The sequence below is a fragment of the Gouania willdenowi genome, chromosome 6, assembly GCF_900634775.1.
Source record: "Gouania willdenowi chromosome 6, fGouWil2.1, whole genome shotgun sequence".
Taxonomy (NCBI): domain Eukaryota; kingdom Metazoa; phylum Chordata; class Actinopteri; order Blenniiformes; family Gobiesocidae; genus Gouania; species Gouania willdenowi.
The window spans coordinates 27,521,721-27,540,216 of NC_041049.1; the positions used below are offsets into that span (position 1 = coordinate 27,521,721).

The 18,496-nt window shown below is 41.1% G+C and overlaps 2 protein-coding genes across 6 annotated transcripts in view; both read right to left on the reverse strand.

Annotated features, from left to right (window-relative positions):
- LOC114465996 (pseudouridine-metabolizing bifunctional protein C1861.05) overlaps nt 1-9,889 on the reverse strand; it is a 28,925-nt gene extending 19,036 nt beyond the window's left edge. The window contains exons 1-3 of the mRNA XM_028451412.1: nt 9,870-9,889; nt 8,831-8,892; nt 8,642-8,753 (exon numbers count right to left, since the gene is read on the reverse strand). Of these exons, the coding sequence (XP_028307213.1) occupies nt 8,642-8,753; nt 8,831-8,892; nt 9,870-9,889 (194 nt within the window). The remainder of the gene's footprint in view (nt 1-8,641; nt 8,754-8,830; nt 8,893-9,869) is intronic.
- Nucleotides 9,890-10,463: 574 nt separating this feature from the next.
- The window catches only part of cntn1a (contactin 1a), a 65,408-nt gene continuing 57,375 nt past the window's right edge, over nt 10,464-18,496 (reverse strand). For 4 of the 5 annotated variants that reach the window (XM_028449942.1, XM_028449943.1, XM_028449946.1 and 1 more), the window contains 2 exons: nt 13,658-13,814; nt 10,464-13,066 (listed from right to left, as the gene is read on the reverse strand). In XM_028449942.1, coding sequence (XP_028305743.1) covers nt 12,966-13,066; nt 13,658-13,814 — 258 coding nt within the window. In that variant the 3' untranslated portion in view covers nt 10,464-12,965. The remainder of the gene's footprint in view (nt 13,067-13,657; nt 13,815-18,496) is intronic. The other variant, XM_028449947.1, reaches the window with a different exon arrangement.

The following is an 18,496-nucleotide window of genomic DNA, read 5'->3' on the forward strand; positions in this document are numbered from 1 at the left end:
CACGTGATTGTTTTTCCCTTCCTACCTCTAAAACAAATACAAGACAATGCACTGTTTATGTATTTTGCCACCAGTCATTACTCATTTAACAATTAAAATTGCTTTTAAAAAGAGATTGAGGAAATGTTTAATGTTACAGAACAACCAATCTCAATCTAAATATATCTGATTACATGATCATCAACAGGACATGTGCGTGAAAACGTGTAAGTTGTTTTGTGGACTTAACATTATTCACCCACCACAGCTACATTTAATTTATAGATTTTCTTTTAAGATACAGTATATTGTAAATTCTGTTTGTGATTGGTACGATTTATTGCTGTTGACTCATTGTTAATTGTTTTTATGTTGTTTTGAATTTTTTTGTGTTTTGTTTAAATTGACCATTAAAATGTAATGTTGATTTATATAGACCCCGAGAATAGTAGTTATTATTTATTATTATTATTTTGGTGGTAACTGATGGGGATCCAAATAAATGAATAAAAGAAACCAGTACCAAGGCCGATGCCGATAGATAGCTTAATGACACCAAGATGATGGCGGCGCCAGGTGTGGCAGGTATAGCTGCAGCGCTCTTTGCTTCTCAAACACCTTTTCTTACACAGATACTGGTCAAATTCTGGATGACTCTTATAGTTCCAATAGCATCATCAAACCTATATCAATGGACTTTGTGACAATCAAAGTCACCAAACAGCTTGGACTTGGAAGACAAGTCCTGGCTGCTACGCTCATTCATCCACATCTGTACAGCGAAATCAGAAAGCACACCAAATCGGCACTAAAGCCGCAACAGAGCCTCGCACTAATAATCACCATCTGCCTTCTGCTGTCCGACAGATGGCCCAACATCAGATAGCCCCCATATCATCGCATCAAACCACAGCAACAGTAAGAGCATCGCAGGAAACTTACAGGTACGCACTTTTACTACAAACTACATGTTTGAGCTAAGCACTTACCTCGATTCTTCCATCTCTCCAGCGAGCGCGGCGGGACCAGTGATCGAAGCGGATGTGGTTACCGGTTGGACGGCTCCATGAGGGATTAGCGACAAGTTTGCCGGCTGCGCAACTCTGCCCTCTCCCCCGCACGGGAACAGGATGCCCCCGCCAAATGGATATTTGAACGAGGACGCCTTTCGGGATGGCCGTGGAGCGTTGTTGCACCGGGGTTCATTGTGCTCATTGAACTGTGCCATGGGCTCCTCATTGGAATCAGTGCGAGGGAGCTGTAAACAGTCCACAAAACAGCTGGTAGGAGTAGCGGCGGCGATAGTACAGCAGGGACGCTTGTTTGAAAGCTGGTACAGATCTCACCGGAGCGGCCGGCTCGCAAACCTCCAGCTGTCAGATCTTTCTACAACGGCAAGTAAAATCCGAGCCCCATCTTCTCTTCTCTTCCTTGTAAGTTTGAGACCGTGCACAGGTGACAGCACAGTAAACGTAAAGCTCCTTGCAAATAACGTCAACACTAGAAACAGGAAACTGACAAATCCCGCAATAATAAAACACTGGAAACTCGGGGTATTTCAGACAGTTAATAACTCTAAATTAATTTGGGACTAACGATCTAAACCAAAAGGCATTTTATGTGCACATTTGAATATACAAAGTATCAAGTCAAAAAGTGATCAGTCCGCCACCTACTTACTGACTCTAATATTGACTTTCTATGCCTTTCTGAGACCTGGCTTCATGAAACCTCACCCTCCGCACTATATCTATACCCCGGTTATAAATGTTTCGTAAAGACAGACAGGGTTCAAAGGGAGGGGGGGTCATGATTTATGCCAAGGACACTTTTATCTGTAATGAAATTAAGGTTGCAGATGTGAATGATTCGGAATTTCTTGGTTTAAATGTAACTTTGTCACAGCAAATGTCCTTCACTCTATGTATAGACCTCCTTCTTCAAATGCAGATTTTTATGAAAAGCTAGACATTTTATTAAAACAACTCAACCTTGCAAAAGAGCTTATAATATTGGGTGACCTAAATGTTAATTGGGAAGTCAAACAAATCAGAAAAAAACTTGAAAAAGGTCATGGATAAAATGGATATGGCTCAGGTGATTAAAGGCCCCACGAGAATTACAAACTCTACGAGCACTCAAATTGACTTAGCTTTTACAAACAGGCCATTTAAATCTGGGGTTTCAACTTCTCTAAAAAACTAGCGACCCATAAGCATTCTTCCAGCCATTTCCAAAGTTGCAGAAAAATGGGTGGCTGGGCAGATTGTCCAGTACTTAAACAGTAGCTCCCCCTCTTTCCACGCCATGCAGTTTGGCTTCAGAACCAAACACTCCACTGAAACGGCTACATGCCTTTTTATTGAGAAAATAAAATCTTCTCTTGACAAGTGTGGAGTAGTAGGGGCAGTATTCTTTGATCTCAGGAAAGCTTTCGACACAGTAAACCACTCTGTTCTACTTTCTAAGCTCTCACAATTTAATTTCGCTCGTGACACTGTGAGCTGGTTTGAATCATACCTGCATGATCGTACTCAATCTGTATTAACAACCTCAAGTCTGAGTCTCTTAGGCTAACCACCGGGGTTCCTTAGGGCTCAATATTAGGGCCCCTCTTATTTAGCCTTTATATTAATGATTTGCCGACTGTCTGCTCTGAAGTTGAATGTTTGATGTATGCAGATGACACCGCTGTATTTGTTCACGGTCGCTCCAAGGACATTGTTGCAGATAAACTTACCAAAGCTATGACTCTTGTCACATCCTGGCTGCAGGAGAACTGCCTGCAGCTAAATACTTCGAAACTGTCGTATGTTTTTTCAGTAAAACCAATAAGAGCCTCATCTAATCACAAATGAGCCTCATCTAATTACAAATTGTAAATCAATACAAATACCTTGGGTTAGTAATAGATTCTCACTTCTCCTTTAAAGCCCATATTGACAAATTATTGTAAAAATATCAAGTTTAATCTAGCAATTTCCGCTCAATCCGAAATGAAATGTCAACCGAAGCTGCAATAATTTTCTTCTACATTCCATGATTTTCAGCCCCTTTAACTACTGCCTAACAAGTTGGTCTCAGGCTAGTCAGAGTGCAAAAAGACCTTTGGAACATTATAAAAACTAGCCATTAAAGTCTTGGATATAAAAACCAAGGCACTATCATCACTGTGCAATCCTAAAAAGTACCACCTTTTTAAATTGGGACAGTCTCCATAGATTTGCAGATTTGAGTCTCATATACAAAATAACACATGATTTGGCTCCAGCTCCTCTGGCAGAGTTCATCAGCCAAAGAAACAGCTCTGAACGCGTCACTTGAGGCTCTGTAAGAGGCGATTGTGTCATCCCTCTGCGCAGGAGTGCTTTCAGTCGCTCGGCCTGGTCAGTTAGGGGCGCTGCTGAGTGGAACTCAATACCTGAGGAGGTAAAACAGCTAACCACTTACAAGGCCTTTATAAAAAAATTGAAAATTTGTCTCATTAACATGTACGTCTGCCAAAGTCGAGCATGTTGCGCTGCATTGTATTGTATTAGATAACATAGCCTTTTGAACACATGTTTTTTGTGTGTTTTAATATTGTAACAGGTACTGTTATTGTGTTATTGACTTGTAAATGTATTGTCATGCTTGTATTTTAATGCCTTTTTACATCTTGGCCACGGAACTACAGATGAAAAATAGCCTTCTGGCTAATTCTGGCTTTTTTTAACCATGTTTGTTCATATGTTATATCAAACTGCACTGTCCCCTTTCAAATAAACCAATCTAATCTAATCTTATCTACGTGGAGAGGAATGTGCGTGGTCACGCATAAACCTCCGTGTACTCCGTTATGCACAAGTACGTTTAGGATTTGACGGTTGCTTCACCACATCCAAATTTCTTTATCCATTGCTTTGCCGTGTAACTGTTGTGCCTAATGCCGCAATGAGGACTTTTCTTGCTTGAACATCTGCCATTGCACTTTTACTACACACGTGCATCGATTTAGCCAATTAGCCAATAGCCAATGCCATCTTCCAGCAAAAGAACAAATACAAAACATAGATGCACCCACGCTCCAAATACTGGCACCTCATCGACTGTTATTGTGAAATGCTGTGACATCAAAGAAGTTCCCACAACCCGGTCTATGAGAGGTGCTGAATGCTTGACACCCATTGTATGATTATTTCCAAAGTTCACATGAAAGTACGCCCCCCCTTGCAGAAACCCGGAACTGACAGGAGACATAAACTGTGACAGTTTGGAAAACACAGAAAGCCACAGACCAACAGTGGGCCTCTATTAGCTCAGCCCTTCATGAAGCAGCGGTCTACACAATCGGCTACAAGTGTAGGAACCACAAAGACTGATTTGACAATAACTTGGACTCCATCCATAATTCATTGAATGCCATGCACAAAGCACTCCGAGCAACCCTGAAAAACAGCTCATCAAGACAACCAGACAACAATGGCAGGAGATGTTCTGTTGATAAAAATGACATGCATGACTTTTATAATGTAGTCAAATCTATCTATGGGCCAAAAAGCCACCACATCACCCCTTTGAAATCAGCAGATGAGATCAAAGTCTTACAGGACAACAGCCGCATCCTGGAGAAGTGGGCTGAAAGCTTTAATACCCTGCTTTAATACCCAGTAATCTAATACAGATTCTCCATCAACTGCCTGAACTGCCCCTGGCTGAACACCTCAACCAACCCCCAAACCTCCCACAAGGTTCTGTCAGTTGTCCAATCACTAAAGAACCAATCTCCAGGCATTGACAACATCCCTGCAGAACTGCTTAAACATTTTACAATTACAATTACAACATTTCATTTCATTTCATTCATAGTTTATTTAACAGGGGAATGTGCTATAGTCAACTGCACCAGGGTTAGCAAATGGCTAACTTACTTCTGCAGTCCCTGCAGTAAACAAGGTAGAAATACAAGAAAAAAAACATGGCAATTCATAGATAGACAGAATGAACAACAAACACAACCAAATGATAAAGTTATAAGTGCAATAAAATGTAATCTGTGCAATATAGTGATAGGAAACATTAACATTTAACACCGGTAAAACACTGGGATCTAGCCCTGAATGAAATTCAGTAGTTCAAAATGAGGTGCTTAACTATGGTTGCCATGTTGTGATGATTTTAACTAAAGTTGTCATTTTTTAAAACAGTGCAATGTTGTCAGACCCTCTGATATCAGCAGGTAGTGAATTTCACTTCCTCACAACTTTTACAGAGAAAGCAGATTTATAGATTTAAAAGTTATTTTAGCACCCAGTCTTCCCTTGTAGATGCTCTGGTTCTGACACGGACAGCTCCACCATTGTCAGATGAGTTCAGGCATGCTCTAAGGCAGTGATTCTCAACTGGTAAGTCGGGACCCAAAAGTGGGTCACGGACCTGTACTGAATGGGTCGCGAACAGCTGGTCAAAAATAAATGAATACTTAGTCTCTCATGTTGGACTTGTCTTTTATTTTGAAAGAAACTTTTATTTTGACAGGCATGCTGTGAAGTGCATATTGCACAGGAAAATATATTGATTTAGGTTTTAAAAAAAAAAAGAGAGAGAATGTATGTTTTCAACAGCTATCTTTAAAAAAAACGTGGGTCGCGATTTATTGGCCGTGGAAAAAATTTTTTCCCAGGGTTAGACCAGTTGAGAACCCCTGCTCTAAGGGGTGCGGGTGCACGCCCATGAATAGACCTAAACATCAAGCATACTTCTAAATAAAATATCTACTTTTTAAACTTAAGAAGATATTTCTTTAGAATGTTATATAGTGTTTTCAAAATGTGTTTGTAGAGAGTACATACTGGCTTGAGGGTGGTCACACTGCTTGAGACCAAGTGTTTTTGCAGTATGATAAGTGTGGGAGTATCATGGCATTCAAAAAAGTTTTGCGATAGATGTAGGTATTTGATGCCTGATGTAGATTGAGCTTTACTTTTGTTAATATTGTACTGGCATGTTTCTTAAAAGTTTACTTGCTATCCATTATACCACCAGAGGGGAGAAGAGCATCTGTCGCAACCATAGCAACATTTTACTCCTTGTTGCCGCTGGTAAGTTCCTTGCCAAAGTGATGCTGCAGAAGATGAGTAACAACATTACAGAGCCATTACTCCCAGAATCACCGGGCAGCTTTCGAAAGAACAGGAGCACAGTTGACATGATCTTCACAGCCCGGCAACTTCAGGAAAAGTGCAGAGAGCAACATCAGAACCTCTTTATGGCTTTTGGCAATCTCTCCAAAGCATTTGATTCTGTGCGAAGAGACATCCTATGGAACATCCTACTTAAATTTGGATGCCCAAAGAAGTTTGTGAACATCCTTTGCCAGTTACATTACGGTATGAATGCTTGGGTTACAATAAAGGGACAAGAGTCTGCCTCCTTTCCCTTGTGCACAGGGGTCAGGCAGTGGTGTAGCCCCTGTGCTCTTTAAAAATGTCTTCCTATGTATAACTTGGCTTCTTGTTCAGGAAATTCAGGACAACGGCAGCGTGTCCATTGCTTAAAGCCAAGATGATAATCTCTTCAACACCAGGAGGTTACAACAAGCAATCACCAAGCTACACAATATTTGGATCCTTCAGCTACAATAGGCAGATGACTGCCTTGGTGGCTCCCACTCAGTCACGTGCAGTCAGGATAGGCAAAGTAGGCAGTGTCTACCCAAGGGTGAATTGCTATTTTGATTGTTTTAATTATAATATAATTATAAATTGTTTATTTTTCCATTTCCAATAGCCTACGGTACCTATAAGTTTGAAAGTGTCAGAATTTTGTGCTTTTCATAGCCCAAATGACTAAACATCGCTATTTCCTGGTATGGTAGAGATGCTGCACAGTCTCACTCCGCTGTAAGGCCGGAGGAGGCCACAACCCCTCCCAAAAGCACAATGCAGCTCTGCCTCTGTTCCCATAGCGTGTTTTTGTGTGTTTGCGCATGCGCAGTCAGTTCTCCAAGATGAAAACCATTTACGTAAAAAGGCAGCTCTCTACGCTGCTGTTGGACGTAACCACGCTATGCTAAATACTATACATATCTTCAAAGTGCATTAGTGAATTGATACCGTGTGGCCGCTGCTGCTACGTTCTCTAGCTAGTGGGTGGGATAATACTACAGGCAGGATGACAGTGCTAGAGATGATAGAGAAACTTTTTTTTGAAAAAAAATTACAGCTTTTAAAAGATGGGAGACCAACACCTGAGTTACCAGACCTTCAGCAAAAATAAGGTCGGAAAATTGTTCGTATTTTTCACAGTGAATGGTACAAAAGGAAGGATTGGCGTTGTGGATGCGCCTCGCTGAGGCTGTTCCGAGTTGTTGTCATTTTCTCCATGTTTCTGTGTTTCCAACACAAACAATGCACTGCCATGTCATGAGATACATTTTGTTGGGAGAGTATGGAAGCTGCTATTGAATAATTGTTCATGTTTCTTTAATGATGTTTGACGATCTTGATTTTGTTAGATGGCTAAATGCTTGTTCATGTGGATCTTATTGGGTTTTTTCTTACTTATTATGAATTTTATATTTTGATAAGCGCATTGAGATGACTTTGTTGTAAATCGCGCAATACAAATAAAGTTGAATTGAATTGAATTAACACTTGCCAGCAGAAACATATGGAATTGTCATCGGTGTTGACATTGGTGGTCTCAATTTGCAACGCCCTGCATACCCAACCGTAGTGCTCACGGCACGTCACTGCTCCCACTACAGAAGATCTCCAAGCTGTCCTTAATGCAGCAGTTAAGGCATACAGTAGGATGGGACTGACCATCAATACTGTCAAAACAGAGGTTCTGTGCAAGTAGAGCATCAACATCCCTCCCATATTATCCATCTTCACAGTTAACAATAATCAACTGTCTGTTGTACCATCTTTCAGCATTTGGGAGAGTCTGGGTATTTCAAAACAAGAACCTGTACCTTCGCACTAAAGTATCCGTCTATCAGGCCATTTGCATCACCACCCTCGTCTAAAGTTGCCAGGCCAGGGCCACATATAATCGCCATGTGAAGTCCTCATCCGCTGCCTTCACTGCATTCTGGGAATCACATGGCATGACCGAGTGCCTCACACTGAGATCCTCCAGAGAACAGTATGCAAAAGTATTGAGGCCCCATCACTCACAACCAGCTGCGTTGGCTGAGCATGTAATACGGATCCCCCAAAACCAACTTCTCTGCAGAGGGCTTCATGGCCAGCTACGCCATGGCCGGCAGTCTGCTGGGAGGCAGAAGAAGTGATTGAATGATCAGATGGAAACAGCACTTCAGGAGTGCAACATTAACACTGGGGAACTAGAGAGCATTGCTGCCGACCCAATCATATTGGGAACTGTGCTTCAATGGGACCCAAACACTTGAGGAAGAGAGGGCAGTCCGGATGCAGCAAAAAAAGAAAAGAAGACCCAACGGACAAGCTACTGCCAGCAATACCACCACCACATACACCTGTCCTGCCTGCAACAGGACCTGTAGATCCAGAATAGGACTAAACAGCCACCAAAAGACCCACCGTTAAAAGTGGACGTTATCATTGGCTTTGATGGACAATTACAAGCAAGAAAGTGTGTGCTTAAGTTGTATGTCTGTGTGTGTACCTCATGTTGTGTGCGTGTGTGTATGTACCTCAGGTTGTGTGGGTAATGCATGCCATGGGTGATAATGGTGCTCTCCAGGGCGAGTACAGGTTTGTTGTCAGCCACGGCCTGAGACACAGCAGGATGAACTCTGACAGCATCTGACACACACACACACACACACACACACACGTCACCCTCTGATCACTGAGTTTAACATTACAGAACAGTGAGTTACCCTTCCAGCAGGAGGTGCTAAGGAGATGAGCAGCTCTCTGAAGGATCCTCATCCTGCTCACACTGCAGACACACACAGATCAGGACAGTCCCCAAAAAACACAGTGACCATTACTTTCTGACCACCAGCCTAATAACCTCAGTTTACATCAGAAACTGTTGTTGACCCCAAACCATCAGTTTGATTAACATTCCATAGAGAAACCTTATAATTTAAATTCATATAATTATTTCTCTCCAGTACAGAAACACACACACACACACACACACCCTTTGTCATATCTTGTCACACAAAAATGCTTCTGTAAACTGAAACATCTTAACCAACATTAACTTTACAGTGTGACATTTAAAAATAATGTGTATACAGTCACCTTTTCTTCCCTGCTGAGCCAAGCAATGAAAAGTACTGTTAAAGGTGTGGATGGATATAAGCACACCTTTCACAATAAAAGCCTTGTTTGTTTCCCCTTAGTTTTTTGAGTAAAGATCAATCCTGGTTTTATGTTCTACAGGTCGCTTTCAATGACTTCAGACTGCGTCGGTCACATGATCATTAAATCCTATCAAAAGTCTCCAATGAAAGTAGACGTACCTTCACAGCTGCTGCCTTCAGTCCTCACTGAATTAAAACACATTCACCTCCTCCACACAAGCACAGAGCCACAAACTTTACCCTTTGACCCACACTCTGTTTGCACAGACCGTCAGCTGTAGCCGAGGTCTGAGAATCAACAACAGACACAATCTAAAGCATGTAGGATGGAATAAGAAGCAGCCGCTGTACAGAATGTCCCAGACACAGGATTATGAAGCCATCCTTTCAGCTGAACCTTAAAGTAATAAAACTGAAGATGGTTTCCTCCTCTGGGAATACTTGTCATTTGGTGTGTATTAGCACTCGTGTGTTTTTGTTGTGTTAACTGAGAGTGAATAAAAGCACAGCAATGACACGGTTTACGACACTCTTTATTTAACGTGCCCAGGTAACGAGAAGTCTGGCTTGTATCTGTGGTTATTTCCCTTCACGTCCATCCGACCTGATCACCATCCGACCCATGGCATCCAGAGAGAGAGAAGTATACAGCTTTGACAGTTCTAGGCATTCATGCATTTGGTGAATCTTTTTCTGACTGACAGCCTGAAGCAAGACCAGGAAAAGCACTTTGTGGTGGACATTATTGTTGTCATGATGAAGATGCGTTTTGTTGCGCAGGAAATAAAAAGTGTGAAGTAGCAAAAAAAATTTCCTCCCTTCCAAATAAAAACATGTTTACATCTAAAAAAAATGTCAGGGACACACCTTCAGCTTCTTCCCTTTATGTCTTAGCTTATACTTTCATGATCTACAACAGCGGTTCTTCATTTGTGAGTCCTGGAAACCTTTATTTTGAAGGGCAATTTATCAATCGCAATCCATTCCCATTTTTAACAATAGACCGTCATAATTTTTTACCATTTTAAATATTACATATTTTACAGTAATTACATAGTAATGATGTCATCAGCATTGAAATGATCTACTCTTTAAATGAATTAATTTTATAATATACATAATAAAAGCAAAATAGAAAATTAAATTAGAATATTAAAAATAAAACCACTAAAGAAAAATCATCAAAAAATTTTAAATTGTTATTGCTAATAATGGGAAAAAAACATTAAAATCTTCCAATTGTAGCATTTAAAATGATTTATAAATATACAATAGGAAAATATATAATGAAAGAATCAATACTATTTTTAATTAAACTTTCAATAACTCTGCTGTAAATGTTGTCATCACTGAACAAATGTACGAATTACAGTTTGCCTTGATTTGAGTCCCAGATTCTCCCAGACTGACCTGTTGAGAACCGCTGATGTGGAACTAAGTCTTCAAAGCAGAAAAGCAGTTTGATTAGCAGAAGATGAAGCACACGCTGGACAACATCTGCAGACAGTGGCTCCAACAAAAAGCCAGGGGAGCTTTCCAGTTACACACATTTTTACTGGTTTACGATCCCCACAATGTCGTAGCCATCGAATAGTCTCTTTAACACATTAACAGAAGAAAACCTGGGATCAGAAGAAGAGCAGCCAGAAGATTATGACCATTGGAAACAGTGAGGGAAGAACACTGTGTATATGTCGAGATTCATTAGTGATCGGATCGTCAATCCTACTTTATTATTAAACTCCAGAGTGTCAAACAAACCAAACACCTCTGTAGTCTTCTGTTGTGGTTTTGTTTGCTTTGTTGTTCTTTATGTATTCTGAAATAAAGCATAAAACAATCATGTACGAGGGATATTAAATAAAAAGAAAAAAAACATCCAATTGTATTTTGAACGAATTAATAGTTCTTTTTCTGTGTCGCTAAATTATTATTTATATTGTTATTGTTGGAATCAAGGTATTTGCTTTTATGCATGAAAATTCACTCTGACAGTGTGTATGATACTGCACTGGTGTTAGAAACTAGCTGGTGATGGTGTTAACTGGTGACTGAGTGTTTACTGCTCAGAAGTCAGTCATCAGTTAACATGGACACCAGTTTGAGCAACACAGCAGCTGGGAGCTATTCACATTGTGCCCTTCTCTCCTGTTGGCACTGAAGTGTTTTTACGTGAGTGGAATTGCACAAATTTCTCCTACTCTCAGTCTCCCATCCAGACTCTTGACACGCCCACCACACAAAAAGTTCCAGCGCACAGAGGGCTGTGAATGAAGGTGCTCTGATGTGATGTTTGAGTCATAAAGGAGGCGGACTTGGCTATGATGTCTTTTTTTCAGTTGTCAAGCAATCATGAAACAGGGAGTTTTCCTAACACTTGTAAATGTAATTGAAATCTGTTAAAAAGATGATACTTTATTTTTTCAATTTTGAAAAGGTCTTATTTGTTGACGGAGAATGTAACATTTTTAATAAATATGTGCATTAGAATGAGGATCGGCCGCAATTTTTAACGTAAAATGTTCAATGCCTTATAGTGCTGATGTGACCAATCCAATGCAAAACCAAGCATCATTTCAAAACAATGTGTGTCCAAACCCGGCCCGACCCATCCTGCTTGGTTCAGGTGTCCATCCTTTATCAAGAAGAATATTTGGCAACATCCGTTGCATAGCCTCCTGATTGTGCTTTTGAGCATATGTATGTACACTACAGAGCGTCTCCTTTCTGGCTGGATAGATAACCGTTTGTTTCACTTATTTGCGCTTGTATCATTGCACATATGAGAATAGTTACCTTACCTTTTGTGTTGTTATGATTTATAAATGTCTGTATTTTCTATTAAATTATTGAGTAGTTCAAACTATTAACAATAACGTGTTAAAGTTGCTTTCACATCAGGAAGGCAGGCTTTGTGGACGCACACACGGTTTACATAGTAATTGCTTTGTATGTGGGTGTCGAAAACAAAAGCTACCCGAGACCAAGTTATGTTTCCCATAACGTCCTTCAAATGAACAGAGTGCAGTGCAATGCAATGTTTCACCCTGGACATATTCAAGCCTCACAAGGGACTTAATTCGACTGGAAGGATCCAAGCTTTTCCCTCTAATGCCCATTGGAAAATAGGGCTCTTATTGAGGAGGGCAGATATGAGGAAAGCCAATCTAAGGAGGATTATTGCTAATGTCTTTGAGTATTGATTAGTTTGCTGAGAGCTCCCACTTGCCTGTCAGACAGTGTGTCCATCATTTAACTTCCCAGTCTTCAGTCCTGACAGGCACCAGGCTGATAAACTACCCACGTGTCACTTTTGATCCTAATGGTCCTAATATTCTGGCTGATGTGTGTGAGGTGTTTATTGAAACCATAATGCACACAGTGTAAGTGTGTTATTAGTTTGAAACGACTGTCAGCGTTGGTAGAAAAGAAAAGCTCGGTTCAAACGCTTTTTCTGTAACAAAGAGTAAAAAATGCAGGGACAAAGATACGAAGACAGATTGTAGAAAGTCATGATTCTTTCCAGCATCCGTTGAGCATCAGGAGCACCGTCTGCCATCCTCTCTGACTCAAAGAGTACACTGTGGTCTTTATATAAGGCATATTTCTCCAAAGAGGCGGAAGCGTGACTTTCAGCTTCCCAAAGTCTGTCCAGGCTTTAGCGTCCTCCCTGTCCTCACAGGAGAAGACAGGTGTACATTCAGAGAGTCAGGTAGAGTAGAGCCAGGAGCCGTAGAGCCAGGAGCCAAACATCCAGGGACGGTGCAGCAGCAGAGACACTCCCACCTGGGAAAGAAGAGACTATAGGCATCTTACACCAATCTGCTAAAAATGCTCAAAGATCTGCTCAAAGATTTTAGGCCAAATTTGTAAAAACACTGGATGATCCCTTTAAAGTAAACAGCATTATGAAAGGGTTTTTATAAATCCATGTATCGTCCTTGTGAAGGTAAACAACCGTATCTCCTTAAGAATATTTAAGTACATGTTTTTAATAGGCTGACATCGGCACATCACAATGATGCACAAAATATTTTTTCACTAAACCCTTCATTGTGATCAAAGTTCAGCATCTTCCTCCTAAAGGTGCAGGATAATAATGAGGGGATACAATGGAACTGCTTCAGGAGGTCTGAGCAGCATCCATTATCCTAGACAGGATGGAACAGTGCATTTTTCAGCCGGCACACAAAGTGAGGGCCTTTTTAAAGGTCATATTAAAGTTTCCCCGCAGCTTAAAATTTGATCTTGCATTCCCGTATATATTTAACTTCAGGGACATTGAAATGTATTATCTGAAACTATTCCTTCAAAAATACATTAGAACAATCAAATGTTATCTTCACTTGGTCCCTGGTTAGTTCTAAGGATGGGTTGTGTGGAGGTGGTTACCTGTGAGGTCGATCTGTGCCATGGCTCCATCTCCTCCCTCTGTGTGAGCTCGAACCTCCACCACGTAGCTCCCATTGGTCGGCTGAGGAACATTAATGGAACTCTTTTGGGTCATGTAGAGCAACCCCGTGGACTGATCCCTCGGTCTGTACAGCACCTGTACACACACACACACATACACACATTATAAAAACGAACACAATTATATGATGGTGGTGATGAAAAAAACCTCCTCTCATTATTGCATATTTTCCCTTTCTTCATTTAAACTTAAACCTGAAACACAGACATTCCAGCTTGTTCAATTCAACTTTATTTGTATAGTGCAATTCGCAACAAAGTCATCTCAATGCGCTTATCAAAATATAAAATTCAAAATAAGAAAAAAAAAAACCCAACAAGATCCACATGAAAAAGCATTTAGCGACAGTGGGAAGAAAAAACTCCCTTTTAACAGGAAGAAATCTCCAGCAGAACCAGGTTCAGAGGTGGCAGCCAACTGCCTCGACTGGTTGAGGTTAGTGGACAGAAGGACCAACAGAACAGGATGGAGAGATAGAACATCAGAGTGTCTCAGACGAGTTGAGCCGTGAACCATAAAACAGAGGAGAGAGAGAAGGGCGAGGAAAAGGCACTGACTGCAGAAAAACATGATACAGTATTATCAAATCAGCCTGCCTTGACCTTGGGCCTTATTGTAAAGGTGACGAATCTCTTCCCGTTTGGTAAGCTAACAGCGACTCCAAGGTCTGTAAATGCGACTGTTCACAGACGAGCCCATGTTCGCTTTAGCGGTTAGGTTATGTTATGATTTAGTCCTGTTTATGCGGACTGTAAATCATAACCAGCTACATCAGAATTTGTATCTCTTCCCGTTTATTGAACCAGTAAATGCCACCGTTCACAGACGAGCCCATGTCCGCTCTAACGGTTAAGGTAATGCGCTTCAGCATATAAGTAGGTTTTGAGTTTAGCCTTAAAGGTGGTGAGAGTAGCAGCCTCCCGTACTGAGACTGGAAGTAGGTTCCAAAGGCGAGGGACCAGGTAGCTGAAAGCTCTTCCTCCTGTTCTACTTCTCGACACATTAGGAACTTCCAAAAGGCCCTTCCCTCGGGGGGTTGGGTGCTTGGGTGTGGGTGGGTGGTGGGGGCTGAATGCTGGCGGGGGGCCTTGGGGTTGGGGGTTGGGGTCGGTAGGGGGATGCGCTGGGTGCTCGGCTGCTTGGGGCTTCCTCGGATGTGTGTGTGGGGGGCAGTGGCTGCCTCTCGGCCTGGGATCTTGGGGGCATCTGGGGGGTTGCTCGGCCGCAGGGGGGGTTGCCTGGGGCTCCCTGGCCTCCGCTCTTTCTGCTGGCCTGGCTGCATCTGTGGGCCCAGGGCAGTTCCTGGGCTTGCAGTAGGGGTTTTTTTTTTTTTTGCTCATATGCTATTCTTCTATTCTTCCCCACCTTTTCTATTTCCTGTCTTGAGTCTCTCCTTACTGCTCCCTTTCCCCTCCCCTTCCCCCTCCCCCTCCACTTAGGTGTAACACTGCTCTCCCTTTTTATATCCTCCCTATAATAAAAGATTTCTTCCCCTTCCTTAGGGAGGGCTGGTGATGGTCACAATTAAGCAATAAAATAAATCAATGTATTTTATTGCAATAACAAAATATGCATTGCTGTCTCATAATGATTGCACTTCCTGTGGTGTTGACCTTTGACAGCATGTGCAGACAAGTAAAAAAAAAAGAAAAAAAAAGGAACTTCCAAAAGGCCAGTAAACTGAGCGTGAAGTGATCTGCCTGAACAATAGGACACTAATAGGTCTCTAAGTTATACAGCAACTTGATCATGCAGAGCTTTGTATGCTAACAGGAGGATTTTAAACTCTATTCTAGATTTTACAGGAAGCCATTAAAGGGAAGCCAATACTGGAGGAATATGCTCTCTCTTGTTTGTTCCAGTTAGTATTCTGGCTGCAGCATTCTGATTTAACTGGATACTTTTTAGTAAGTTATTGGGACATCCTGAAAGTAGGGAGTTACAATAATCTTGTCTAGATGTAACAAATGCATGGATTAGTTCTTCAGCATCACTCTGGGCCAAGATATTCCTGATTTTAAAGATATTACGGAGGTGGAAAAAAGCTGTCCTTGAGATCTGCTTAATATGAGAATTAAAGGATAAGTCAGTATCAAAGATAACACCTAACTTTTTACTGTGGTGCTGAGTGACAGAGTAATGCCATCCAGAGACACTATTTGCTCTGATAATTTCTCTCTTAGGTGCTTTGGACCAAATAAAATCACTTCAGTTTTATCCTGGTTAAGAAGGAGAAAGTTACAGCTCATCCAGGATGTGATATCTTTAAGACAAGCCTAGAGTTTTAATAACTGATAAATTTCATCTGATTTCATTGACAAATAGAGCTGTGTGTCATCCGCATAGCAATGAAAATGTATATCACGTTCTCTGATAATGTTACCTAGTGGAAACATATATATTGTAAAGAGTATTGGTCCCAAAACTGAACCTTGTGGAACTCCATGATTAACTCTGGCATGCGCTGAGGAGAGATTATTAACATGAACAAAGTATGGTTCTGTCTGATAGATAGGATTTAAACCAACCCAGCGCTGTTTCTTTAATCCTAAAAACTCTTTCCAGTCTCTGAAGCAATAGATGATGATCCACTGTATCGAAAGCTGCACTGAGATCTAAGAGCACCAGAACTGAGATCAACCCTCTGTCTGAGGCTAAGAGATCATTGGTCACTTTTACCAAGACAGTCTCTGTGCTGTGATGGGCTCTAAATTATTATTGAAAAAGATTGGACATTGGCCTATAATTGGACAAGTCGCTTGGATCAAGGATAGGTTTTTTAAGGAGAGGTTTGATAACAGCGATTTGAAAAGCCTGTGGTACATAACCTGTTGCTAGAGATGTGTAAACCCAGTTCACCATGTTATTGCTAATTAGTGGAAGAACATCTTTAAATAGTGGAGTTGGAATTGGATCTAAAAGACAGGTGGTTGGTTTAGAAGCACTAACTATTGATGTCAGTTCAGATAGACCAATTGGAGTGAAACTATGTAAATACAAGCTGCATGTTGGGGTAATTTCAGGAGCTGCGTTGTTTAAGAAATTATTGAGCACTAGGGATGTAACGATTAATCGTAAGGCAGTTAAAAATCGATTCATAGGTATCAAGGTTCACATCGATGCTGTGAAAATTGAATCGCAGTACTTTTTTTAACCAGCAGAGGGCGCTATCCAGAAGTCATGGCGGCGGGCGAAATCTGCTAATACTTTCTTTCTGGCCGCCTTCTACTCTTAAACATATTCATAAATGATTCATTACCCCTTTAGCACCAAAAGAATATCTGTAATATTAAGTGAATATCTGTAAAAGTAACGTTTTTCTATTAGCTCTGTCTGCTAGCATAGCATCTCTTCTTCACTACACTTAGCTGCATGCCAACCGACCACTGGGTTACCAGCGCCCTCTGCTGATTCAAACAAATATCTGACGCAAATACAGTGCAGACTTTTTTTTTAAGGTCCAATTGTTAAGTCACAAAATACATTTTCAGTTGCACTTTTAAAAAGAAAAATAACTATTATGCAGTTTTGTATTGTTTACTATGGAACCAGAATTTAAATGAATAGGCTTCTTCATTTGTATTATTCCTTTATTTATTTCATTCAAGATTTATTTTTAGTTAAATTGCATTGTTTGAATAGTTCATCAAGGGATTCTTTTGACAATGAAAAATAAAAGGAAAATAGTACAGTATTTTCTAGTTTTTTTTTCCCCCAAAAAAATAAAGGAATATTTTTCATTTAAGTACTTCCGGCAGCTGAGCTGACAGCAGCAAAAGAGCAGAGCGGAGCTCACAGAGGAATTTATTTACTAAACATGAACTTTTTCTTCTGAGAAATGATACGATACCTCAACATCAAACTCTATCATTTACCATCTGACTCTGGCTCTGAGGTAATCATCTACTGCTTTTTTATTTGCTGGCTCAACTGGAAAGCTAAGTAGCAAGCTAGCTAGCTACAAGTAGCAAGCTAACTAGCAGAAGAATGGCTCTTTCCACAACAGAATACAGCAGTCTCCTCCAAAAGATTACTGAACTGGAGACTACAGTGCGAGGAATACAAGTAAACATTGAGGTTAATGGACACTGTGGATATGATAATGATACGACTGTGCCGCTGTTTCAAAACAGCGGAGTGGATAAAGCTAACTCGCTACCAGCCCGTGCTAACAAAGCTATCAGGCCTAGGGAGGATCCTGTTCCCGTTGATAAGCCAACAGGTGCGAGTCCTCCCTGGAATACTCTGGGAGCTAAGCCTAAGAAAAAGTCATATCCACTTCAAAGGCTAACGGGCCGAGCAAAGCGCCCTGATATCAATAATGAGACGGACTGGCCTGCACTGGCTTCGCAGACTGCAGCCTCAACATCAACTCCCTTGTCTGCCCAGGCACAAAAGTGGACGTCTGCTAAAGGCAGGAGTATCACCAAGTCACAAACCCAGTTTCATGTAGAACTGGGTAATCGATATGCCCCACTGCTGAATGACCAAGGATCTGGCTCTAATGAGGTCAACACACAACCTTCTGGAACTGCGAAGGCTGAAAGTGCTTCAGGAAAACAAAAGCGACATGGTAGGCCAAAGCAACAACCTCACACACTGATAGTGGGAGACGTTTCTGTTAAAGATGCTCAGAAGATGTTTAGCAGCAACGTGAAAGTGATCTGCTTACCTAATGACACAGTATCAGACCTGGCTGACAAAATCTTGCATATCGTTGCAGATTACCCACATTTGAAAAATGTTGTGATTCATTT